The 26,397-nt window shown below is 40.2% G+C and overlaps 2 protein-coding genes across 3 annotated transcripts in view; both read left to right on the top strand.

The window, feature by feature from the left end:
• The window catches only part of DPP10 (dipeptidyl peptidase like 10), a 240,593-nt gene extending 239,261 nt beyond the window's left edge, over positions 1-1,332 (top strand). For both annotated transcript variants that reach the window (XM_033064168.2, XM_033064169.2), the window contains one exon: positions 651-1,332. In XM_033064168.2, the coding sequence (XP_032920059.1) occupies positions 651-788 (138 nt within the window). In that variant the 3' untranslated portion in view covers positions 789-1,332. The remainder of the gene's footprint in view (positions 1-650) is intronic.
• DDX18 (DEAD-box helicase 18) overlaps positions 1-26,397 on the top strand; it is a 701,862-nt gene that overhangs the window by 322,739 nt on the left and 352,726 nt on the right. The gene's annotated exons all lie outside the window — the stretch shown is intronic.

Raw genomic sequence — 26,397 nt, 5'->3', positions numbered from 1 at the left:
AAGGTCTGTGGAGAGAGGAAGAAGCAGGAATTCTGCTGAGCTGTTCTCATGTAACCTGGTGATAAGCTGGCTTTGAGGGGGCAGCTGAAGCTTTTTGCTTCAGACTTCCCCAGGTCTCTGGTCTTGTGGGCTGAGTTTTTTCATTCAGCCTGCAAATGTTTGCTCAGCCTCACCTGGGAGAAATTCCCAGAGGTATTTGTTTAAAACGATAAAAATGCCCACATCCACCCTAGGAGAGAGAGAAGATGGGCTTTAGACCAGGTAGGAAGATATGAATAAAAAGGGGTTGTGCCAAACACTTAGAAGTTGAAAGCATGAGCTAATTCATCTCATGGATGTTAATGGGATTTGGATGCCTAGGCACTATTGAAAATGCCAGCTAAAGCAAACTGTTGCAAGCACAATGGCTGGGAATATAAACTTTTCACTTCTGCAGATCCCACTGCAGTGGTTGTTTTATGTCAGTTCAGATTCCAAGAGAATAAGTCTTATTTTGGGTTTTATTAGCTTTCCTTGATGCCATAAAACTAATGTTATCATCCTGTTGTCATCTAAAACATATTGAAGATCAGAGAAAGAAAATTAGAACCCTAAATATTTGAAAAGCCTTTAAAAACAATTTACTTTTTTTTTCCTTTCTCCTCTGCCAGATCTACCCGGATGAAGGTCATAACATTGCTTCTGAGAAAAGCAAATATCACCTTTACAGCACAATCCTTGGGTTTTTTAGTGCTTGTTTAAAGGAGGAGACACCAATTTTACCACAGGAACCTGAAGAGGATGAATAAGGAAGCCTATTTGTGTAGTACTGAGGGGGACTTACTCTGTGGCTCAATAAAACCTTAAATAAAAGTGACTGTAAGATTTCAGATTCTGCAGAAGCTCAAGGGCAGCTAAAGGATACCACAGTGGAACAGCACATTTACAGACAATGAGCTCATAAACTGGAATTCGACTGCAAAGTCCAAACATATTACCAAGGGACAAAACCTTTACCTTTGTGGAAGGTCAACAGTTGGTTACAGTTTCCTGGAAGAACTTAGTTTTGCATAAGTGTAGGGTTAGTGCATGTTTGTTATGTTAAGCCTCACTGTTGATTCTGTAAGTGGTTGCTTGTTTTCGTTTTTTTGGGTTTTTTTTAAATTTTAATTTAAATGCACATCTTTATTCATCTTTGCATAAGGCACAACCTATCATAAGTATTATGGCCACTACTAATCTAAAAGGTGAACTGCAATCTAACACTGTAATGTTACAATAAGTGCAATTCTTCTGCTGTCTATTACACATAAGAAACCACAGAGATAATAAAGGGCACGATATTTTCTCTAGTGTCTGCTCCAAGGGGATATTGTCTAGTACATCATGTAACATGGATATTGAAAATTATTTCCCCCACACAATTTCAGCATTTGCAATTATGACTGTACCTACTAGTAACCAACAGGGGACTTTTTGGTGGTGTGCTCTTCTTGGTCTTTATGTATATACCCAGGAATCCCTAAGCAGAAAATCTTTCTGAGCTTGAAGAAATTTTTTCAAGATGTAATTGACAGCTGTATTTAAAACAATATCTGCAATTGAAATCATTCCCCAGTCCAAAATGTATCTATTGCTTCCTTAAAATATGTTTGAGTTGTGTTTTGGTATTGTTTATAGTAGTTAATAGTTTGCTGGTTACACTCTAATTTTAGAATATGCTACTTTGTCACATGTAAATTAGACACATACATATTAAATTATAGTTTCAGATAAAGAAAGTTTATTAACAATGTATAATGCCATTGAGTAATACTTTACTCCTCAAATGAGGACATATTTTGTATAGTGCATCTTCCTTTCCTCCTGTCTGCTCTCAGATGGAATTCTGGTGTCCATCAGGGTGGTGACATAACTCAAACTCACCATTAGTTCTGATTCCAAGGCTGCTCATTCCACCTCTTGCAACAAGATTTAGCTTCCACAGCATCACAGAGGAATGAAACGTTTTTCATTCGAGGCAAAGGAAGATTTGACAGGTTAGATTTTATTATTTATTCAGAGGGTGAGCCCCTCATGCATCCATTTATTTACCAAGGTAAAGTACAGCAATAGAAATTGAAACTATGAAAAAAACAAGGCAGCCAGTTTGGGTCTGCAGAATATTAACTCTGATCATGGAAAGCAAGTACAGTGTTGGTTTAATCTGAGATATCTTCCTGAAGGTATGTGAAAACTCCTGGCAGATGCTGTGCCACTTACAGGGGAATAGCTGTAGATTTTTTTTATTTCTGGATATGTTTCAAATACTTTCCTATCTAATTAAGGTTTAATTTCTTGCAAGACTAAAAAAGAAAGTAATTTTTGAAGGTAAATATGCTATTTAAGATGTAAAGTTCTGCACATTTTATGAGAATGGGAATTGTTTTTAATGCAACAAAAAATCACCTGAAGCTTTTTTACTCATCACTTCCTTCTGGAATATTTTTTTTCACTGTTAGGATTTTTTTTATGATGCAAATAATTAATTTGTCTGAAAGGCGTGGTTTTATGGAACACTGAGAAGTCTCTTGTCTTTTAATGTTCACTATTTCTCTTGTTTTGTTAGCAATGTTCAACTACTTTTCGATTAGTTTAATACAATTTTAATGTGCAATGATATCTTGTTTGGGTCCCAGTGTCACCACAAAGTATGGCTTGGCTTTGTGATATTTATAGGACATATGGAGTACATATGTATAGTGTAGGTAGGGTATAATTTATGGGGCTACAATGTGCACTACAGTAAAATCACACAAAACAACAAAAAAGAGAAGAGCAGAATTCAAACAAGGTTCTGCAAATCCTGTTTTCAGTGGAGGAGCTTCGTTTTCAACTCTTCTGTTGGCTGGGACTGCTGCTTTGTGATTTTCTAAATTACACCCATCACTTAATAAACGCTCACCTGACAATGCTGCTGCTTCTAACCAGGCATGGTGAATGAGGTCCTCATCCAGCTCAGTTCAGTGAGGGTTTTTTCCCCAATCTGAGCCAGCAAATTGTTTCCTCCTTTCCCTGTAGTTCTGTTTCAGGCCCCCATTCCCTATTCATTCTACCCCAAGATCCCAGCTCCAGTTTCCCAGAGTGAACATGTCATAGGAAATGCCTTCTGTAGGAATGCCCTTGGCAAGACTTGTGTTTAAAAATCGTGTAATCTGAAATCTGAGTGGAAATGTGGTCTGCTTTTAATGTTTTCATGATTTCTCACACTGTCCTACAAATACAGGTATTTTCATGTAATTTCATACACAAGGCTGAGCATCAGACACAACCTAATTGCTTTTACTGACATTTTTATGCATGAGTTGAATTCAGATATTGCAAAAGTGTTTGCCAGTTGCAGGCTCTGTTAATGAGACTGAAGTCTTTGGTGTAGGATGTCCCTCTGCTTTTACTGACCTGTTGAAAATCCTTCCACTTACAGCACAACTGAACAGTGTTACCTGTCAGATTCTGCATCATAACTAATGGCAATCATTAATTGCTCCAGGTGATCTGCAGTAGTGAACAGAATTAGTAAACATTGCATCAAAATAGCACAAGTGTAAACTAGACCTATTAATTTATGGAAAGCTAGGGGATCAGCATATCCATTTCCTGCTTGCTAGAGCTTATCTTCACCTTCTTGATTTCCTGTCTCCTTTTTCTGCTACTACAACTTGCAAAATCTATGAAACCTGTAGGTCATATTGAAATTTCAATTATATTACAAAACCAGGCATAACTTCCTGTCAATTGGAATACTTTCCCCAGATTGAGTACAAAGAAAGGCTGGTTATTTTTTGAAATTAATTTGATCTTTTGGAAGCAAGGATGGAATTCTTTATGACCTGGTTCTATCAATGTCTGCTGTGATTTTCTATAACCAACTGCTCCTGTTGCTCAGTTTTTGGCTCTCTCTTGGTGGCTGCAAGTGAAGATTGTCTCTGTTCCCTCAGCTCTGGCACTTTGAGTATGGAGTCAGTTAGGTTCATTTAGTTGAGAAATCACACCTTTTAAGACAGAAGAGCTTTTATTTGATGTGAAGCCAAAGATGCTCCTTGGAAACTTGGAATATTGAGTGTTGGCTCCTTTAATAAAATGCAGAGGATACCAGGGGTGACCTTGTATCCCTCCTCACAAGTTTATTAGACCTCGCTGAAGAAGCAAGCGAGGGGAAGACGACCCAAGATCCTGAATTCCATTTCTTCTGCACAGTTTAAAAGTACCCAGGCAAGGTGCAGTGCTGCTGGTGTTTTGTATTCATTACAAGTAACTCATCCTGGCAAGTCAGTTGCCTCCAGGGAAGGAAGAACCTCACTATTGATTACTGATGCATCTTCTGCACTTCTTCAGTGGCATTGGGATTCCTTCTCTTGATCCTCTGGATGATTTCAAGAGTGCTACAGAGAATGGGGAGCTCCTGGGATGTGGCTAAGGAGAGTCACAACTTCCCAGGCACCTGGACCCTTGGAAATGAAAGAAAGAATTTAGTTAAACTTCTGTCTGTTGAATTTCAGACATGAAGATTTGGAAGGAGCCCGGCTTCAAGGAGGTAGGTGCATGACAAGTGTTAGTGATTCTCTCATTGGGGGGATAAAACTACAGGCATCTTACAAATGTAGCACCTAAATGTGCAGTGGTGAATAAAATATTTGTTTTCCAGTGTCTGCAGATTGCAGTGTTGTTAGATTGGGTATTTGGATATTATTAAGGAAATTAAACCACCTGAATGTATGCAGTCCACAGTTTCCATTAAACTCAGGACTAGACCTCTTTCCTGTATAATTAGTTTAGAAATCCAATATCCTATTTTACCTAAGTGGAACTTAACAACAACAAAATTGATTTAATAATGCCTATACTCAATGAGGATATAAATTATATAAATATATGTATATATACACACAATTCTTTTTCATTAAAATATCCCATAATGTGGTAAGAGCCCTTTTTTAGATTTCATGACCAAATGAAAAAAAAAAAAAAGCTTCTGATTGATAAAACCATCAGAGGGACTATAATTGGTAAGGAAATACGTAGGAAATATTTCTCTAAGGAAATTGATATTTCTGCTGTAATGTATTTTGTGTCCTAAGTGAGCTGATAGTGCAGGTCTCAGGGGAGCTCCTGTGGGGATTTGGATGTCCCAAGGCTGTGAGGAGCAGGTACCTCTGTTCAGGCAGTGCAGAACCTTCCCAGCTCTCTGTGGAGGGGAATCATGATGCGAGAGTTCAGTCCATCATAGAGCACAACTGACAGGAAAAGTGTGCAATTTCTGCTTTGGGAATAAGAAGAATGTTGTTTAAAATGATGGAGCAACATGGGCACCTTGCTGTTGTCAGTTTGTCTGAGGTGAGGGTGGCATTGGTGACTCCCCACACCCAGCTGGCAGAGCAGCAATTTCAGCTCCTACAGGTCTGAGACTGCTCCTGCTGCCCTGGGAGAAAAAGGGAAGGGCATAAAATGCATGCACAGAATATCTTGTGTCTGATGAGAGCTTTTTTAACAAAATGATGCCTCCAAAATCCTGAGAGCCCCACGTGCCTGAAGAAGTGCTCTGGCTTGTTCCACCCCTCAGGCTCTTCGTGGCACATTTGACAAAATAAAGAGAGTGGAGTCCAGCCTTAAGGAGGTGTTCAGCACCATTAGGAGAGGGTTAAGAAAGAAAAGTGTTCCGGGAAGACAAGCACAGAGACACTTTATTGCAATGTGTTGCTCTATACAGAGCTGTCACTCTAAAATAAAGTGGTGCACTGGTAACCTCAGAGACAAGTGCAGCCAGTGCTTGATTCAATAAACTTTCAACTAAGGCAGGAAAGGCAGATCATTCTGGTTTTTCCACAAAAGAAGGATGAATGACATGGTTTCTTACGAATTTTCAGTCCTGTGTTTAATTTATATCCTACATTTCAGATAGCCATTATAAGATAAGAATCCTGTGGAATATAATTCCACATTTTAAGTAAGAAGTTGCTGTAAAATATTTCATTTTTCTTGCACAAATGGTTACATTTAAGAATATTTACCTTGCCAGGTTAGCTGTTCTTCCTTTTGGGTTCTAGTAGACACTAAATTTATTGGGCTCACAGGTTTTTTAGTTGCAGTGGAAATTGCACTGAACTTGAACAGGGGAGCTTATCTTTTTTTGTAGGAATTGCTTATGGAAATACAGAGAATCTGAATGCCAGTGTAATATTTGAAGGAGAGCTTGTAGAACAGTATATGAAAAATACAGAACATCGTACAAAAAATATGTATGGGAAGGTGAGGAACATGAAGGAACAAGTAGAGTAATTTGCCAGTATAATCAGAATTAAGCAAGACAAAAGAAAAGTCAGTGTGGAAAATTGATTTAGGCAGAATTTATAGGCTTAAAAAGGAGCACTTTGAGAGAGCATATAAAATTTTGTAGCTTTGCTTCATCTTAAATTTTGTTCAAGATCTGCTTTCTGAGATGAAGCTGGAAGCAAAGTTGTGGGCAGATTTTTCCAACAGGGGCCTGAGTGTTTATCAGTCTTTTTCTTATAAACAAAACCTTTAAAAATCAAAGCCCAGAGTGTAAGCTAGGAGCTTAGCAATAAAAGACTGAAAGAGCAGGGGTTCAGCTGGTTTTGAGGAGCACAATGCTTCAAGAAGAGGCCTCAGCACAGTGGGAAAACAGCAAGATGCTGTTTATACCGAGGGAAGAAGTGGAAATGTGGCTCATACCCAGCATTAGGATGAGATGCTTTCTGTGATGTGATGGTCCAATTTCTGTAGTATGTGATCATTCATTATAGCAGACACCAAACCTGGGAGGCTGAGTGCCAGACTCAGCTGGTGCTGTGTGGGTTCACTGACAAGAAGAATACATCAGTGCTCTCCTGAGGTTTGTTTTGCTTTCCCCTGGCACTAGGGAAGAGTTTAAAAGCTGCCATGGTGGGGGCAACGTTGGCAGCAGCAGCCCCAAAGCCTCCTTGGGAAAGTGGGGAGAGAAAGGGAACTGTGGGGCTGAAAGGAGAAACTTCTCTGCTTGCCCTTCTTGGGGAACTGGGAATCTGTCCAGGGAAGGGTTTGGGGTGGTATTTGAGGCTGGAAGAAGCTGGTTCTCATATCTGCTCTTATTGCCCCTGCAGGGTTGTTCTGGAAAAAGTGAGTGGTAAAATCCTGCCCTTCCAAGGGACAAAGGAAAGTTTCCCAAAGTGCCCTTTGAAATGTGTTCATGAACCTCAAGTGTTTGGGAAGTGGGTGGTGGTGCTTGGCTGTGAGAGAAGACAATTCCTCCAGTCCTTCATGTACTTTGTGTTCAGCAGGGAAAGAAACTTCAGTGAGAAGTACCCAGGACCAACATTGTAAGCCAGCTGCAGGCAGAGCTACAGCTTATCTAACCATGGATTAATTATGGTTTTTCCCTCACCCTATTTTTATTATCAATAGTTATGTTCTTTCTCTGAGTCCTAAGGCTCACCACAGATTTAAACACATCAAACTGGTTGTACATTTTAACTGCATTTCTGTCAGGGACTCTTTTCCTATTGCACACTCTTTGTACACACTGTTACTGCTGGGCTCTCCATCTTCCCAAAGAAACACTTCTGGCTGCTCTGCCCAAAATCTTGTTTATGTGCCAGGAGGAATTGCCTGACATGCAAAGAAGAAGTCACAGTACAGCAGTGATACCCACTCCCTCCTGATCATGGCACTAATTAAACATTTGGGACTGTGGCCTCATTGTCTGGGTACAACCAGAGCCAGAGCAAATCTTGTGGACAGGATGCAAATCCCTGGTATTGAAAATTCCCCATGGGCTGGGCTGTTGACCTGCAAGCAGGGTTGCTGCCTGTGCCCTGCAGGAGATTTTTCCAGCTGAAGTGGTTCAGAGTCCTCAGACCCTGCAGGTAAGGACCTGTCTGTAGCAGCTGCCTGATCCTGGAGAGGATGAGGTGATGGATGGAGGGTGTCTGCCATGTCATGCCCCTTCAGTCTCTGAAAGAGGGAAAATAAAAAGCAAACCTAACCTCTTCTGGTAGTTCAATGGTTTTTCTGGAAAAAAAAATCTCAGTCAACCTGAGCATTTTAAAAATTGATTCAGTGATAAGCACACACATTTTTTTTCAAACCATTCTCTTTTACAGTTTAATCCATCTGCAGAGCAAACTTTGACTGTCAATTGCTGTTTCTCAGCATATCAGTCATGCTTCCTCTGTAACTGCCATGGTGTGAGCCTGGCACCCTGGGAAGGGGAGAGAGCACACCTCAAACACTGATACACAAATTGCACTATGAAATATGGCTGTTGATCAATCTGAAAGATTTAAGAGCCCTTTTCCAGCATCCTAGCTGAAGCTTGTAATTTGTACAGATAAATATTGATGTTGTTGCCATAGAAGCCTTCAGTTCTTCATCAAATCCTGATTTGAGTTTTGCTCAGTGACAGGCTTGGGCTGAGGGAAATGCAGGAGGTGCAAACAGGAAGGAGCACTGTGTAACACACACTTGGTTAGTTGTCCCACCAATACTGGTTCTGGTTTCCATCAGTTTCTGGAACCAAGTATTGATTAAAATGAAGCCATATCTGCACTTTATCCAGCAGCTGCAATGGGACTCTGGATCTACAAATATTTTTATTTTCTTTTAGATGAAGAAATCCAGCTTGATGCCGGCAGAGATCCTTGTGTATTTTCCTATAATGTATAAAACACTGATTCTTATTCGAGATAGCAGTGTATGCTGAGTATTACTTTGAGAGGGTGTGTCTGGAAGGAGTGGAAGCAGTTTTTCAGGGTTTTTTCCACTGGCACTGGCTGCTTATGATGGATGCTGTACTGCATTTGTGTTCTGTCCCAATTAACCTTCTCTAATTGAAGCTTGGACAAATGTTGCCATGCATGACCACCAAATGTCATTGCACCCCAGCACACTCAACAGAGAGCTGGCTGTTTCATGTTTCCTTTATTATAGCATTAAATTGATTATTTATACACTGATTATTAGAGCAAGTTCAACAGTTTAATGTTGTAATAAACCTGGCATTGAGCAAAGTTTTAAACATGTCAAAGTATAAAAATATGCATGTGTCTGCACCTTTCTAAATTACAGGATTGGGAACCAGACAGAGAGAAAAAAGTGAATGCTATGTGTGACATTTAATGGCCATATTAAAATGCCTAATAATAAATGACAAAGTGATTAAGGTTGGAAAAAATACCCCAACAAAAGTGGTTCAAGCAATTGCAATAATGTCATGGAAGTGAAAGAACACATCCAGCTTGTGGAGTAGGGATATCAGATTGTCCAAGTAAATTGATTATTCAGATTGTCAACATCTCATTGAAGTGTCTCCAGCTGTATAAGGTAATGTATGAACTGGCAGATCTGACCATTTTAAGGGATGCAGAGAATTATAAACTGCTCTGGGTGTTGCAGAAATGTATCTACAGGTGATGCAGGGAGCATGGATACAGAATAGATTAAATGGATGAGGGAAAAAAAGGGAAGGAGGTTTTAGACAGCTGCTGCTTTGTGGAAAATCTATGCCAGGGCCAGACTACTGGAGAATCTAATCCCAGACCTTAGGGTTTATGTAGAGATAGGAAGGTTGTGTTAGATGTAATTGTATATTATAAGATAAAATGAAATTAGGAGCTGTTTATGCCACTCACCTTCTTTGTTTCCTTCTGTATTTCAATTATTCTGTTATTTGACAATCAATTGTTCCTTACATGTATCATGCACCTTTTCAGACACAGCAGCTGGGCTGTCCATCTTTAGGAGTGAAAGCATTTGCACAAAGTTTTTCAGAATACTGCTAAACCAAATTTCTAACTCTCTCCAGGTGAATGCAGTAACACTTTATTGCACATCTCAAAATGTCTACAACAGGAAACTCAAATTCTGCCAGAGATCATAAATGCTAAAACCACTACTTTTATGATGAACTACTGTGCCCAAAGGAAAATACCCAGAGAATTTACCTGTTCTCTTCCTCCTCCCTCCCTGTACAACCTATTTGTCCTTCAGAAGCAGAGAGAGCTCAGCCATGAGCTCCTTAGCCTGTTTAAATGCAAGAGATACACACTACAAAGGATTTTGATGGATAGCTAAGGAAGGAGATAATCTGGGTACTTAATTCATTTCTATAGAAATTAGTTTTTAAAAAATGCATAAACCATTAAGGCTAAATTTTTCTCAATATAATTGCTCTTAAACAAAAGCAAAAAATTATCCTGCTTAGTTGTTGTCTTGACATCTTTGCAGCTGGATTGCTCTGTGTTCTATGTACAGGTTTCCTCTCCAAGTCTCTCATTCAGCGTTAGGGGTTCAATTTGGAGCAGCTGATGGTGGGAGTGTGAGAATTGTCCTCTGACTCCCTCCCCATCAACCCTCCTCAGCCTTCCTGCCCCCACATCAGCTCTGCAGGGGGATTTCAGCAGGCATGAACCCTGCTGTGTTTGAGATGTGTGACCTGAGAACTCCTGCAGCAGTGTGAAGGATGCTCCAAGGGCTGCAGTCAAAGCCCATGAAGTCAGCAGGTGCCTTGGAGCTCCTTTCAGTGGGTTTGGATCAGACCTTTCCTGCTCTCTTGTCCTAACATCCCTGCCCTAGTGTGGTGCGAATCCTACAGTGACAACACAGAAGGAACCACGTTGGTCTGATTGCAAAATACTGGGAAAATGCCACTAAAGAGTTCTTTGATTTCCTTTGAGAGCAGAAAATGACCTATTGCATTTGCTGAGGTGCTTTTCTCATTATCTGAATGTGCTCAAGGGCATCAGAGGTTTCTGGGTTTGTGATCTGTGCAGAGTGAAGGCAGTGCAAACTCTGACAGAGATTTTGGGCAGTGGTAGACACAGTATTGTCCTGCACTGCATGAGCCTTGTGTGAGGCAGTGGCTTCAAAAATGGTTTATTCTGTGTGCTATGTGCATGCTCCTTCTGCCAGAATGAAAGTATTAAATGTGGGACTCCCAGCCTTGCTCACCCATTTGTAAACAGCCCCTAAGGAGGTGTGAGGAGGGTTACTAATGTTTCAGCCAATTTAGTCTGACTTGTTCAGTCTCCCTGATCCATTTCTAGCCATGGTGAAGCACAGCTCTGCCAACCTGAAAGAGCAAGCACTGTGCCCAGTGAAATTGCAGGGATAACTGTTCTCCCGAGCTAAGTTTACATCATAAATTTCAAAATGTGTCACACATTTACTTTCCATGCTTTATGTTATGGCATAATAAGAGCACAGCCTAATTGCTGGGGCTTCTGGTTCCTCACGTGTGAAGCAGAGGAACAAGCACACAGGGTGTGAAAATGCACAGAAGAGGAGTGATGTGTTTACCTTAAACACTGCAGTGTATGGGCATATTGCCTGTTTTTGCTGTAATAACAGAGTTTTTGTGAGGGCAAAGGGAGTAAGCCAAATAAACTGTCTGCATTATACATATGGTTAAATAATTGTATTGATTCTCAGAGCATTTGTGTTTAGCAGAAGTGGGGTATACTGCCATTGTGGATTGCATTCTATTTTATCAGAAGGTGGGAACAAAAAGCAGGAGAAACCTTCCTGCTATCAGCTGAGCATCTCCTGGGTGCCTGGTGGGACTGGAGTGTGGGAGGGAAGCTGAGCACATTGACAGCTTCTGATCAAGGGATGATTTCATCCTTGCTAAAGACAAGGTTGAGTGATTTGTGGAACAGTAAATATTTAACAGGAGAGAAGGAGGAATAAACAATTATCATGGTAATTAAGTGGCCCAGAAAAAATCTTACTGGGTCTTACTCCATCTTTTTATTTCAGTGGCTGCCTTGTCTCTTCCCATGTCTCTCATGGTTATTGCCAGTCTCATTCCTCTCAGTTTTAAAATAGTGTTGAAATTTTGCAATATACTCAATGAAAAACAGAAGGGAACTGAGTCCCTTCTCTGTTGCCCACACTTCCCTATCCTGGTTATTATTGAGGACTCAGGTCCTTTGCCACCCTGATGGAAAAGCTTCCATGTGACTGCTTTGATTTTCCATCTCCATCCTCCCCAGTACATTTGGGGCTTTTTGAGAGACTGCATTTGTCAACTCCCATGAATGGGAGGTTATCAGGAAGAATAATTAGGGGTGAAAATGTCTATGTTCTGTGGGAAAACCTGCTCCTGCACTCATTCCCCAAAAACAGAAATTACCTCTGTTTGGTATCTGCAATGGTAAATCGTGTGGGCTCTTTAAATCAATCCATTCTGAAGGATACATGTGTCTGAGGATGTGCGTAAGAAAAGGTTTTCTGGACTCGTTGGGTGAATGAATCCACCAGTGTTTCACCTCCAAATGCAAGTGCACCCCTTTTCCTGGTGTTTATAGAGACACTTCTGCCTGGATAAGATGTTGAAACGCTGCCTCTTGAAGAGATTGAAGGTCTCTGACAGCAGCAATCAGTGGTATAAAAAATGAAGAATGGTTTTCAAGGCTCATCCATCCCTAAGCTTCTCTCAGTGACATCCCTGCTCTCTCTTTAGGAAGCATCTCTTGATGAACACATTTTTTCTCCTGCTGTTGACAGCTCTGTTTTCTACCAAATTTTTACTTTCAGGAAACTTACTTGTATATTATTTTGCAAATCAATGAGATAAACTGATACTCCCTTATTTGATGGGCATTCAAAATGTGTAGCCTCCTCTTTATTCATGTGTAGTCCTCCCAGGAACTGATGCCACGAGCCAAGTTCCCTGGGAATTATGGACACTTTGTCCCAAATTCTGCTCAGCTTCAGAGGATTGACTGCACTGATTTCCTGGAGCCACAGGGACTCAGGATAAGCTCTTCTCATCACACTGGCCAGTTCAGAAAAGCAAAGTAGCCACATTATCAGTGGGGTAACAGAGATTTTCAGTCATGCTGGGAATCTCCAGAGGATTCTGTGTCCTGCCCCAGAGAGCTGCCCTCAGAGAGGTGGTGGAGGGAAGGCAGTAACAGGATTTGTCCTGGAGGACAAAACAGGAGAGTTTTGAGAGGACATCCTTGAAGACACCCCAGTTTTCATGTCAGTCTATATGAGCCTGTAATTTTAATGGTTTAGGTTTGTATTGAGAGGTGTTTACAGGTGAGTGAGGTCTTATGTACAACAGGGATGTGTAAATACAGATTGGTCATGTGCACTAAAATTCAGTATTTATTTATTTTAAAAATAAAAATGGCAGAGACAATTGGGGCAAGATCCCCCATTCACATTTGAGTGATCTTTTTATCAGCTTTTGGTATCCCTGAGGTTTTGCTTTGCTGAGTAAGTCCTTGAGAGCACTGACACTTCAGGAGGCAATGTGGATTGTCAGGGTTTCATGTAGGAGGAACCATTATTCTGTGTTTCTCTTTGTTCCCCTTGGCTACCCTTCTCTCCTTTACTGAGTAGACTTGAATTCAAATAACTTGGGGTTATTTAAAAGATAAGATTAGAATCTAGAGATGTCTGGAGAATACACTTCTGAGGGCAGGAGATACTTTTTGTTCCTATGCAGAACTTGGAGAGGTGACATAGTTAGAGATGCTGATTATTCTTTCTCAGAAGCTAGAGGAGGAAATTCAGGTGGTGGTTTAGTGGTGAGTAGTTTGTTCACCCTGGCTTGTGATTTATCTGTAGAAGAGCACATTTTTATTAGTGAACATACAACATTTCTATGCAACATCCTCAAGATGGAAGATACACACCAAACAATATGGCATTAAATTGAGGAAAAAACAGTTCAAGGAGCAGCTTACAGGCCATAAAACTTGCTTAAAATGCTCTAATAGGTGCTTGGAATAAACACCTTGTTAAAAGGAAAAAAAAAAGTTTGCTTAGAAGGAAAAAACCCTAAAAAACCAGCCATACAGGTAAAAAGCATTGTAAAATATACTATTAGGAGTGATAAAGATGTACTTTAACATGTGAATAATACGTAATAATGGGAGAAAAGAGAAATTCTGGTAGCTGAAATGTAAAGCTCAGCAGATGGATCCGAGGAAATTTCAAGACATGGTTTCCTGAAGGCCTAAAAGCTGATGATGGAAATCTTCCCAAATCTTCCCAAATCTTCCCAAATCCTGAGAGGCTGGGGGAGGAGTGGAGGCAGGGGCATAAGGGAGCATCTGGGCAGGTGCAATGAATCTCTGCACAAGAGTTCAAGGCAGGGATGGGACCATGCTGGGACCTCAGCAGAAATGTTTTTAAAGCAAATCAATAAAATTTACAGTTACAAATTGCTGGGCTCGGGTGCTTGTGCCCTAAAGCTCTCAGAGGATCTGAAGTGTGAAGCTCTGAACTATTTCTGGCAGGATGGAGTGTTTAAATACATCTTAGGAGCAGAAAGGAGAGAGGCAAACGATGCCAAATCTTTAAAAGCCCCCAAGGAGGGGGTTGGAAGCCTGAATTCTGCATCCAGTGTGGAAACAAAGACTCATGGTTTGGGATGGTACTGTGGGAAAGAGGTGCCAGGAATTTTGCAGAAACTCCCTCTGCCCTAAGAGCCAAGGCATGAGCACAGGACTGTTCTGCCATACTTCACTTGGGGATTTTCTAGCAAAGTCCTTTACCAGATTCTCTCATTGACCTGAACTTTTATGTCATAGAAGAGTTAGCAATAAAACTACATAAAAGATGGGACACAAAGGTGGGAAATAATTATTTAGTTATTCCAGAAAAAACAGCCTTGGAATGTGTTTGAGATGTCCATAAATGAAGGAAAAATACAAGAAAACAGAGCCAAGAAAACAACTCTGCTGGTGATACAAAGGTGCTTTGTTCTGACAAGCCCAGGGTCCTGCAATCCTGCATGGCTGGGCAATAAAACTGCAATGAAACTCAGCAGCAACAATGCAAATTAACACCTAGAGGGGAGAAATCGTTCCATTTTTGTGCGTGGTGGGCTCTAACTGCTCTATTACTATGCAAGGGAGAGATCATGGAATCATTCTGGACTGGTCTCTGGGTACTGCACGAAGTTCAACAGCAAGAAGGCCAAGTAAAACATTAGGGATTATAGATGACACATAAAGAATAAAAGAGAAAATATTATTGTGCAGTTGTAGAAATCAGATTTTAGAAAGTCATCCAAAAATCTTGAATACTATGTGTAATGTTATGCTCCCTCAAAAAAGGTGAGATAGAACTAGAAACACTGGTAGTAAGAAATTGTGAATATTTGCTTTATAATATGATGCACAAAGCAAGTCAATCTCTCTCTTCTCAACATCTAAATCTTGAGGGCTGAGCCACTAAAGATTTCCTTGAAATGTTTCCAAGAGAATATATTCATCAGAATTGGCCTCCACCATGAATGAAAAATATTCAGTTGTTATAACTCTTACTAAATTAAGTGAAAATTCAGGCAAAGGGCATTGTAGGTAGGGCTAAGAGCACTGAACATTTTTTATAGAGAGAAATCATGCAATTTTAGCCAAAAGATATTTTTGGGTTTGTGCATTTTTTACCAAAATGTTCCACCCAAGAGGCATGAAGGGTGTGCTGCGTGAGCTGGCACGTGGCAGGTCAGTGAGAATGGCACAGCTGGCATTGCACAAAGATCTCTGCTAAGGATGAAACAAAGGATTTGGTCTGAGAGGAGCTGTAACCCAGCTCTTGTGGCATTTCCCCATCACCTTCTGAGGGTCTGGCACCATTTTCCTTGCTGGTTTTTTTTTTTCCCAAACCCTGTTTTCCAGTTCCTGCTAAGTCAGGCACGTGCCAAGTGACACAGTGATGTGTTTCCTGGAGTGTCACTGTTGGAGGGTCTAATCCCTTGTGGAACATCACAGTAAATGTCAAACTACTTCACTGACATCCAGGGATGTTCCCAGGGTAATTTCCACACCTTTCAACACTGTGCTGGGCTAAAGTCTGACTTTGATGTCAAAATAAAACAGGAATACAAAAGCAGCAGAGCAGTCATTGCTCTGTACAATGGCAGGTAAGCCAACAGAAGTTAATTAATTATTTAGCTTTAATTAAAGTTTAGATAAACCAATAAAAATCTAGATTATGAGACATTGTTTAGTACCAGGATTTTTTTTTTCTTATTTCATTATATTGATTTGCATGGTATGACTTAGAAGGAATCCCCAGTTTTGGCATGGAATAATATGACAAATGACACATAGATGAGGCAAATTGGAAATTAATACAACATTAAATAACCTGAAATGTTTTCCATTCCATAGAAATAGAACTGAAAAATTCCAAGGCATGCTCTAAACTGCCTCTTTCATCATGCTGCTTATATATTAATAAAGTGATAATTTTTCAGATACTTTACTGAATAGCACCTATCATTATGGAGTAATAAATGAATTGAGGGAAACAAGATACAGAACCAAAGACTTTTCAAATGAATGATAAAAGGTTAGTTCATAATGCAAGTAAAAGGAAAATAGACATGGTCTGTGACATTTGGACAAAATATATACACCTAGAAATGTGAAGTGCCATTGATCTGCCAGGACTCTGGAACTGAAGCCCTACTGTAACAGAAGTTAGAAAGAATTGCTATCCAACATCATCCAGGAGGCAACAGGGTGTCTAAAATCCCAATGAGAGATGTCTCAGACCAGATGATCTGACAGATAAATAAATACCTTGGGAATCACTTCCAGCCTCAGCACTCAGCAAGTCCCCCTCACAAATGGGTGTTTCTGTTCCTTACTTTAGGATCTGAGTAGCTTAAATATATTTGAGCACTTATTTACCTCTCAAAATAATGAGGGACCTGATGTTTTTTAGACAAAACAGGCATTTCCATCATTCCAGTTCCTTGCTGCTTATCCAGTGAGCAGGACAATCTGTTTTTAATAGTGGTTGACTTGCAGAGTTATAGTGAGATAGGTTTGACTTGGGAGTGCAACATGGGTGGGAATTCAGCTTCTCAATTAAGAAAAGAGTTTTGTGACTGGGCATTTCTGTCCAGTTGAAAATGTATATAATTTTAAAGCACTTGAGGTAAAAATCACTATATGGTATAATTTATTTCCTCCTGCTGGGAAAATGAGGGAGACGTGCCCAGTTTACCCTTTATATGAATCCTAAGAATTGAGAAATTACTGAAGATTAAGGACAAAAAGAAGACTTAAGAGTTTTGGTTTTACTTGTGCTGAAAATTTAAAGTTGAAAAGTTTTGAGCTGTTTAAAGGTTTTGCTTTTAAAACCAGATATATTTTATTTAATACTGCCTTTTGCTGGGAGCTCCCCCATGGTTGCTTAATTAAAAAGAATGACAAGTTAAGCCTGGGAGGAAATGCATATTGGATTTGTGATTTTGTGATTTTTACAAGGACAAGGGCTGGAACCAACTCTGGAGCACAGCAAGAGTCCTGCAGGAGAGTGGGTGACTGAAATTCTCTGCACTGAAGAGAGAGGATGCTGTGGAATTGCTCCCTGCACATTTATGTGTATTTACACTTGTCAAGAGAGCAGTGCATTTCACAAAATGCAAAATTTTAGGGAAAATGGAGTCTGGTATTTTGTCGTCTGTGGGTTGTGTTATTGCAACTGGGCACATCATAGCAAATCAAGAATTTTTGCCATTGGATCAAAAGTGAAAAAAAAAAAAAAACCAAATCACTGTAGATTAAGTCATTTTAAGCAATCATTAAAAGTCTAATGCATTTCTTAACCATGGGAGAATAGTTATAATTTCTTCATGTCTGTGCCATGAGGAAATTCTACAGCTTCTAACAAAAGTTCAGAGAATGGTTACAAAAATCTTGACTTTTATCCTCCTCAGTTTCTCAGGGAAAGGCCTGGCTACAAAAGCAGTGAAAATTACCATATTTTGTTGTCCTCTTCCTATCTAAGGACAGTTCTGAGGCTGAAATTAGGCTGTCTGAAGACACTAACCCAACTCAAAAGTTGAACAGTCATTGAAAGAACTCTTTTATATTCTCTTCCCAGAAATGAAATAGAAGTCTTTGATTCTGTAAAATTGTGGGATGATTCTTATAATGCAGGGTTGCAATCAGTCATGAAATGGCCTTCAAACATTCCCTCCATCCCTCCCTGCAAGGATCTCTGTGCACTACTGAAAAATGCTCAGCTACATTAAAATGTCTTTTGTAAATGTAACTCAGAGATGCAGGCAGGAGCAAATCTGAAATTGCCTAACAAAACAAGGAATGGGAGCATGAGAGGAAATTAAACCTCAAAGGGAGCAGTGGATACAGTGGATTGTTCCAATCCCTGGTTTTCTGCATAGAGCCATTCTCAGAAATGTCTCGACCTGAATCTAAGATAGCTAACGAAACCAAATAATTAAATTACATGTTTTAAAAGTTTTAGATACCCAAATAACTCTTTGTAGAATAAGAGTATATGTGTGGAACCCTAAATTCAGCAATAGGTTCCCCACTGCATCCAGTTCATGCTCATTTCTTTCACATAAAACCTAAGGGAGATTTCTAGTGCAGAAACTGCAAACTCGTGAATTACAAATCTTTTCTTTCTTCTCCTGCTCGTTTAAAATATTCTCTCGAGCAGTTCATAATGTTTATTTGGTTTTGTTTTGATTATTAAAGTTTCTAACATTTCAATACATTAGAGAATGGGTAAAGCTGTTTCCTCAGTGCAGCGAGACAGCATAAATTAAATGAGATGTGGAAAGTTTATCTTTTGCTTTGTGAATCTGTTCATTTGCAATGGCTGAATTAGTTCATTTTGCATGCTGATAGAATGTCTTGTTCAATCTTGGAAACCACACACAGTATCTTTTTTTTTTCATTTATAGAAGGTGGCTTGTGCTGTGCACACCATTAGTTTGAGGGGAAGATGGTATTGTCACAGGGAAAGGGACAGGGACAGATTCTGATTTGGCTTCACTTTGGATTGTACACTTGTGTACATCTGCCTGAGAAATTGCTCTGCATTTCTACTGTAATTCAGAAAGTCAGACTGCAGTGAATCTATTTGCTGATTTTATATGATTCTCTGAATACTTTCCCTCTCTGAAGATTCTTACATATTTTAGTACTCCAGGTCCTTCTCTGGCTCTTTTATTTTGCATCAGATTAGACTTCTATTTCTGTATTCCCACCCAGGATCCTCCTGAAATAGACTTATATTTCCCTGAGTTTGATTCAGTCAGTCATTACCAAAATAGACAATATTTCTGCTGGGGGTTTGGAGGGTTTCTGAGAACTGTGATGGGCAAAGCATAGGTAGAAAGAAAAAAACCAAAATTACTTATCTAATTAAGTTTGACCTAGTTGGGTTATAACTCTTTTTGTTTAATATCTCTATATATCTCTATCTCTTCACCTGTGTATATCCCCCATATAAATATATTGTTTGTCTATCTATCTATCTATCTATCTATCTATCTATCTATCTATCTATCTATCTATCTATCTATCTATCTTCTATTTATTTGATCTAGTCAGCATAATCTGTGTCAAAAGTGGGCAGTTGTGTTTGCTGTGGCAAAGAAAGTTTTCCTGATGTCCTTTGCCTCTGTTTCTTGCTTTATAAGCCCTTTGAAGCTGAGAACTGCATCATCTTCTGTGACCTGCTGACACAAAATTTATTGGCAGCCCACCTAAAGGAAAGGGTGATGGATAACAAGAGCAGGAGGAGGTGGAAGTTTGATGGATGACTTGGGTCTCAAAAGCCTGTGATCAGTCCAGCAATTGCCTTTGTCCATTTGAGTTGTTCAGGAATCATGTTAGCCCTTTCCTTTCCTCAAAACTAATAAATCTGTAATAATAAATCTAATAAGTTTGTATTGTGACAAATGTGCCTCCAGGAAGTGTGCTGGGAGGTGGGTCACAGGCAGGAAAAGGTGACCTTTGCAGCTTTGGATCTCCAGTCTCATGCTCCCTTTTGTGCTTTTGTCATAGGTGTTTTACACAGCCATTGAAGACAAATCACATTTCCCACAACTCTTTCTAGAAGACAGTTCTGGTGGAGACTTGTGCCAGTCTTAACAGGAATACTAATGGATTTTTTTTTTCTTTTCAACAGAATTTAATTCCAATTTAGCAGCTTAAATATATAAAACAACCACTCAACAATTTAAAGAATGCAGAGTGAGGGACCAAACCCTCTGATTTCTATATTTTTGAGGAATCTCTCCTCACCAGGATGGGGCCACTCTGGGGATGCAGGAAGGGGCAGTGCAGCTCTCAGGTGTGCTCAAGAACGGGACAAGAAGACTGATTAGTAGTGTTATGATGACATGATCATTAGTGTTTGCCTGTCTCTGGGGGTTCAGAAGTGTTTTATATCTTTAATAGTGATGTGCTGTCAGATGTGAGACCTCAGTGACTCTCTGGGGTGTTGCAATGCACATCATGGATTCTGCTGATTAGCTGAGGGCTGATAAGCACTGATAGGCACTGCAGGGGTGGTGTAAATATTAAAATCTGTTGAGATGCCATAGCTTAGCCTTGTGATAAGCCCACAGTCTGAATGCTTTTGCATGCAGAACTGGTTTACTGCACACAATGACTGATCAGAATCATCTTTCTCAGTACTCTGTGAAAAATTTTCTGTAGGATAAATGGTTGGGATACTCAAGGAGGGATTCAGGGAGCTCTGACACATCCTGGGGAGGGATGGCTGTGATGGCTTTTGTCTCTCCCACACTGTGCCAATGCCTTGCTATGGCCCTGTTGGGATTGGTGGTGACCTGACTCACTCCTGACACTGGAAGTTGGATTTTCTAGTGTGAGATGGGATGGAAAATACCCTATATCCATCTGTAAAGCATGCTGATGTCTGGAAGACAAAAAAAAACAAAACAAAAAAACTCCAAACCCAGTCAAATAAAGAAAATGTATGTGATCAATACAAGGTCATCATTTGCTCTGCAGGAAAAATAGGCAATCTATGTTCCTTTGCAGAAATACAGAAAATAGCTCAAATTGCACAGGTTTTGGATTGAGGCTTCTTCAGTGAGTGCTGTGTTTGACTGGCAGGTGTAATTTAAAAGAAGAAAGGATGCCATAAATATTTTTAAAGACAACATAGCTCCATCTCAGAGTATAGAGGTCTTTCTGCCTCACAAACTGCATATAAAGATGCATGTCCTTAGGAGACAGTAAGTAAAGTAGTAGTGAAGCTTTTATCTCTCCAAACCATTAAACACAATGACAAAAATAAGGGTTGTTCACATAATACCTTACAAATGGAAAATGGAAGAGCACTTGAAATGATGCTGGATGATATATACACCCTGTGCTGAAACTGTGACATTAAATTTACCACTTATTTGATTGTGAATTAATCAATCAGATGTAATCAGTTCAATTATCAGGGATTCCTGAAATGTTTTGGTGTTTTTGTTAATAGATGTGATGAATTATATTTTCAAATGTTGGCTTGTTAATATTAAAGATGCTCTCACTGAGCATCTCTGGTTGAGCTAATTGCTTTGTGGTGCTGTGCTGGATCTGCCCCAAAGGCTTTATCCCCCCAGAGATTCTGCATTAGGCAACAGATCCTCATGATGAAAAGCAGAGCTCTCTGAGGAAAAGATATTATAATTTACCACATGAACAACCAAGTTCATTCACAGGGCATTGCTTACAGATTCCTGTGGAAAATCCTTACAGAATCAGAATATCTGGGCCTCATAGCACCTGTTTGAAAGGCTCAGTCTGAGCAATAAGATCCAGGAGTGACTTTCCTAAGCAGAAGTGGCAGCTGCTGGGTGATATCAGGGCAGTTTGTTCTGAAGCCCTGAGAGCCCCTGGGTCTGACCCTCTGCTCACCACCAGATGTTCTGTGTGTGGTCAGTCCCCTGACAAAAGACTGAGGAGGACCAGTAGGCTTCACCAATTGAAATTTAATGAGGAGTGGAAAGAACTAGGTACAGGTTTGAAAGATGCTTGCCTGATTTTTTTCCCCCATCTTCAAAATGACCTTGCATTTTTAATGGCTGCAGATTAACACCAGTAATGACTCCCAAGTGTCCAATGCACATCAAGGCTAAGTTCAGGAAACATTAAGGATACCTAGGAAGAGTCATAGATTTTACACAGAGAGTACAGTAATGGTCTTGCAGAAAAAAAATTAATGATTTAAAAGAAAGCAGAAATGTTATTCTCATTCCCAAGGTTAGGGAAGGTAAATCAGAAAATATTGCTTTCCCCAACTGCTTGTTTTGGGATAAGAAACTGGATATAGCTGTAATGATAAAACATGGAAGGACCTGGGACCTGCATCAACACTCATGAAATTCAATGAGTGATGGCAGCAGGGTGCCTTGGTTGCACTTTACAGGCAGCTCCTCTTGGAGGGCTCCTGTCCTTAGAGAGGCATTGGGAATATTGAATTGCTAATGTGGAAACACAGATGTGTCTGGTGCGATGAAGCACCACTCTTCAAGCTCCACTGAACAAAATGCTCCAATTTCAGAGTAGGAAGAGGCAGATATGGGAGAGGGACCCTCCACTGGTGCATTTGAACAGGCTCAGAGGCTGAAGGCAGCTGAAGCAGGCAGGAGTTATCACTGAGCTGTTCAAAAGGAGTTTGATTTGAGGGTGCTGGCACCCAGCAAATTGAGGTGGAAGGATGCTCATTAGAATTGAGGACCTTAACTGAAAACCCAGACAGAGCCAAATGAAGAGGCGATAACTGACAGCAAATGGATCCAAAAGCAGCTTTAGAAACACTGGGAGATGTGGCTCAAAAAATGATTTTTCAAAGTTAAAGGAAAGATTGTTTAGAAGATTTGATTTGAAAAAAATTAATTTTTTTTAAAAAAATTACTGTGAAAATTATAGATAGATTACAAGAAAGTGGGTAAGAGAGATAATAGATTAATGAAATATATTATTGTATTTGACTAGTAATTGCTGGAAGTTCCATCCTCTGGGCTTTATCAAATGGTTAAAAGTAAAATATTTTAGGAAATGCTACAGTTTGGAATGAAATTGCATATTCTATCTATAATTCGAATTAAAATGATGCCTTCTGGGCAAATTTTGAAAAAAGTGAATATTAATCAATAGGTCTGATCCCATCCACACCCGTTGCAGGCTGAGTGCCCTATCTAAGCCAGCAAAAGTCTATTCTTTGCAGCATTGAAAAATCGTGTTGTATGAAGCCTGGGAGCAGCTACAAAATACTCCTGAAGCAGCAGGAACCCAGGGTGTTGTACAGAAAGTGATTTTTTCTCCAAGTTCAGTGAGATCTGGGTGTGCAGAGGAGCAGTCAGGCTGGGATGGAAGGTGACTGAAGCAGGGATTGCTCTGCCTGCCTCAAAGCCCAAAACGAGCTGGACATGCTCTTTGTTTCCTGTGACAGCTCTGGCTCATCTCTGCTGGGGAGGAGAGGGGATTTCCTTGGCAAGTCCCTGAGCTCTTTGTGTTCCCAAGTGATGCCCAGGTTGCACATCCCCAATTCTGTGGGGTGCAGTCCCTGCTCTGAGGGGAGGGGGCTGAGCAAAGGTGTGGAGCCAGGTCCCACAGCAGCCCAGGAAGGAAACATCTTTTCTTCATCCAGGATCCATGTTAACTCTGGCCCAAACAGTGTTTGTGTCCTTGCCAGTCTGTGCATCCTTCCTACAGCAGCACCTCTGCTCCTACAGACCTGCCCTGGCTCTCTGGTCCAATTTAACACATTGGCTTTTAGTATTTAAACCTTTTCCTGCCTCTCCATCTCCCCACTACTGCAGCCTCACAATAGTCGTGGTTTAGCATCTTTCATAACAACACTCAAACACAATCTCCAGAAGCTTTGAGTAGGTGATAAACTTCACTCCAATTCTTTTGTCTGCACTAACAGAGTACCTGTGAAAAGGCATTTTTCAGCACAGAATACTGAACTTTCTGCTCTGGCCCAGGAGGAGCATTCTTATGTATCAGCAACAGGCAAAGGGATGCAGGTACCCAGCCCTAACCTGCATTCATGAAAATCTCATTTTCATTATTTAGCCTGATCCAGACGGAATTAATTGCCTTAACATTCCTTGTACATAATTTTATGTCAGTCAAGAAGGACACTAAACTCTGTGTTTGCAGCTGGGGGAGTGTGTTGGATCAAAACCTTTCAGTGCACCTTTTAGATTTTCTTTTTCATCAGCAGTTTAAGCTTGACTCATCAGTGCCATGACTGAGAAAATGTTAGTTCAGGTTGTAGAGCCAATACTTCATACTGTCCTCATTCCTTCTCATGGTCCCTTCCCCAATGACCTGGCATCACTTTTTTTTTTTTTAATGTGAGGCATTGAATGAATAATAAAAAAAAATCCTAGGACAGGTGCAGTTAAAAGATTAGGAAGTGCTACAATTTCACATCAGTAAAAATAAATTATTGAGGCTGATGTATAATCATATAGGAAAAGACTAATTTTCTGCCAATTTAATGTAGTAACAACAGATAATAATAGATCTTAGAGTTCTCAAGTGGAGCAGGAGGGTGCTTATTCTTTCATGGCAGGTGGTGCCATGCCCAAACCTGGGTATATTGCATAGATATTGTTAGCATCAAACATATCTCAGAGAAGCAGGCAGGTGATGAATCATCTACTTGGAGAAGTCCCAAGCCACCATTTATCTTTATTTACCTTCATTTTTTACAGGCATTTGGTGCTTTTGCTTCTGCTGAGAAAACTATATTATGTGCAATCCCTCTTCTTTTTTTTTTCCCCTTTATTCATTTTTACTATGTTGATAGGAAAAAGTCTTGGCAAGGAACTAGACACCTCTAAGATGGAAATTCTGTTCTACAGCCAGTTAGAGAAATTACCTTAAAAAAAAAAAAAAAAGGATTAAAAATTATTTTAAAGCCTGAGAGATACTGAGAGATAACAATTTATTATCTGTCTTTCTAATTTGTGTTATTGTATTACTCAGACCCCAAGAGTGTCTACAGCTGTATGAAGTCTCATATACTTTTCTAAATTTACAGCAGCATGACCTGGATGGTTTGGTACAAGTATTGGGAATCACTCTGGGTGAGAAGGGATGCAATGAATTTCCTAATAGCTTGGAGCATCAAATTAAGACAGAGAAAGGCATTTTGTCCATGTAAAACCCCAGGAATCCCAAATAAGTGAACATGGGTTTATGAATGGCAGCAGGAGGCAGAAGTGCTCAGCATGGAGAAGGTGGAGTTACTTTTGCTTCCCCTGAGGACCAGGAGGAGCTTCAAGGTTCCCAGGGAACTGCTTGTGACAGCAAGCAAGGTGCAGCTCCTCAGGAATGACAACACTGCCCTGACCACAGCCTGACCCCCAGGATTCAGCTTATAAGTGCTCAGAAGTTGGATCATAAAACTGTTTTCTGAGGTGAAATCCTTCCTTGTACTCCTGTTATGGAGAAAGCCTCTTAAATGCCAGTCAGGAGAGCAAATGACAAATTCAGCTCTGCTCAGTGCTTAATTCTAAATTTAAACAGGTGTCACTGAAGGGTGAAAGGCTTGAGGCACAGATAAAATCCTGATACTGCAGCCTACATTTAAGAAAGATTTAAGAAAATAGAGGTTTTCAAGGGTTGTCTCTCCTTTTGTGGGGATGAAAGTATTTTCTTGAGAAAATAACCTTGTTTTGTCTCCTCACCATTGTACCTATCTTAGACTGTGACCTCTGGGTATGTTTTCTGTTATTAAACCTATCTTCTTTCTGGAAAAAACTAAAGGTAGAGGAGTTTGGAGACATTTTCACCTGTTCAGGCATGCAAATATGGAATCAGATTGAAACCAGGAAAAAGTCAGTTCTGTGTCAGAGGACAAAATGCCATTAAAACCAGAACTCCAGACCTTGTGGCTCCCTTATGGTATTTCTAGAATTAAATATCTCATTGCAGAGCCCCTGGACTTCTTCCAGGACCACCACCATGAATGCAGAGCATCTCTCTGTAGATAATTCAGTTATCCTGAGAGCAGAATGCAAGCCCCTAGGAACAACTAGTAATAAAAATGGAATCATAATTTGTTTCCTTTTTAACTGACTGTTTCATTCTCTTAAGGTACAACTGAAGTCAAGAAAGCCCCTTGGTCCTAGCCCTGAAACTCCAGGAGATTCTCACTGAAATGCAGCACATCTTCTTCTCTCACACACTGAAAATGAGGTTCAGGTAGATGAAGAAATCTGGGGGGAATTGGCAGCACAATCCCTCAACATGCAGAAAGGCTGATCTGTGTTCTGACTGTTGCTAAAATCTGGATTAAAGGCAGAGGAGGTGTGTGTGCAGTGGTGATGGCTGGGTCTGGGCTGTGTGTGAGATTGGCCACGGGCAGGCAGGGATGGGTCAAGAAATTCTGGACAAAAACCCTCCACAAGCAGCTTGTTCCAGTTCTGGAGTCAGGTGTTCTGACAGGTCAGTCACTCATTGTGGTGTGCAGGACTCAGCACTGTCTTTAAAGATGACTTTTGGTGCCTTGAATGAAAGCAAGCACTTCCCAGACTGTGTTTGTAGCACTGCTAAGCTTTTTTGGTCTCAGAAATGATCTAGAACCTGTTCTTGTGCTGGCACACTTTTT

Source organism: Catharus ustulatus, chromosome 7 (assembly GCF_009819885.2).
Source record: "Catharus ustulatus isolate bCatUst1 chromosome 7, bCatUst1.pri.v2, whole genome shotgun sequence".
NCBI classification, from domain to species: Eukaryota; Metazoa; Chordata; class Aves; order Passeriformes; family Turdidae; genus Catharus; species Catharus ustulatus.
This window is presented reverse-complemented; position numbering and strand designations above follow the sequence as displayed.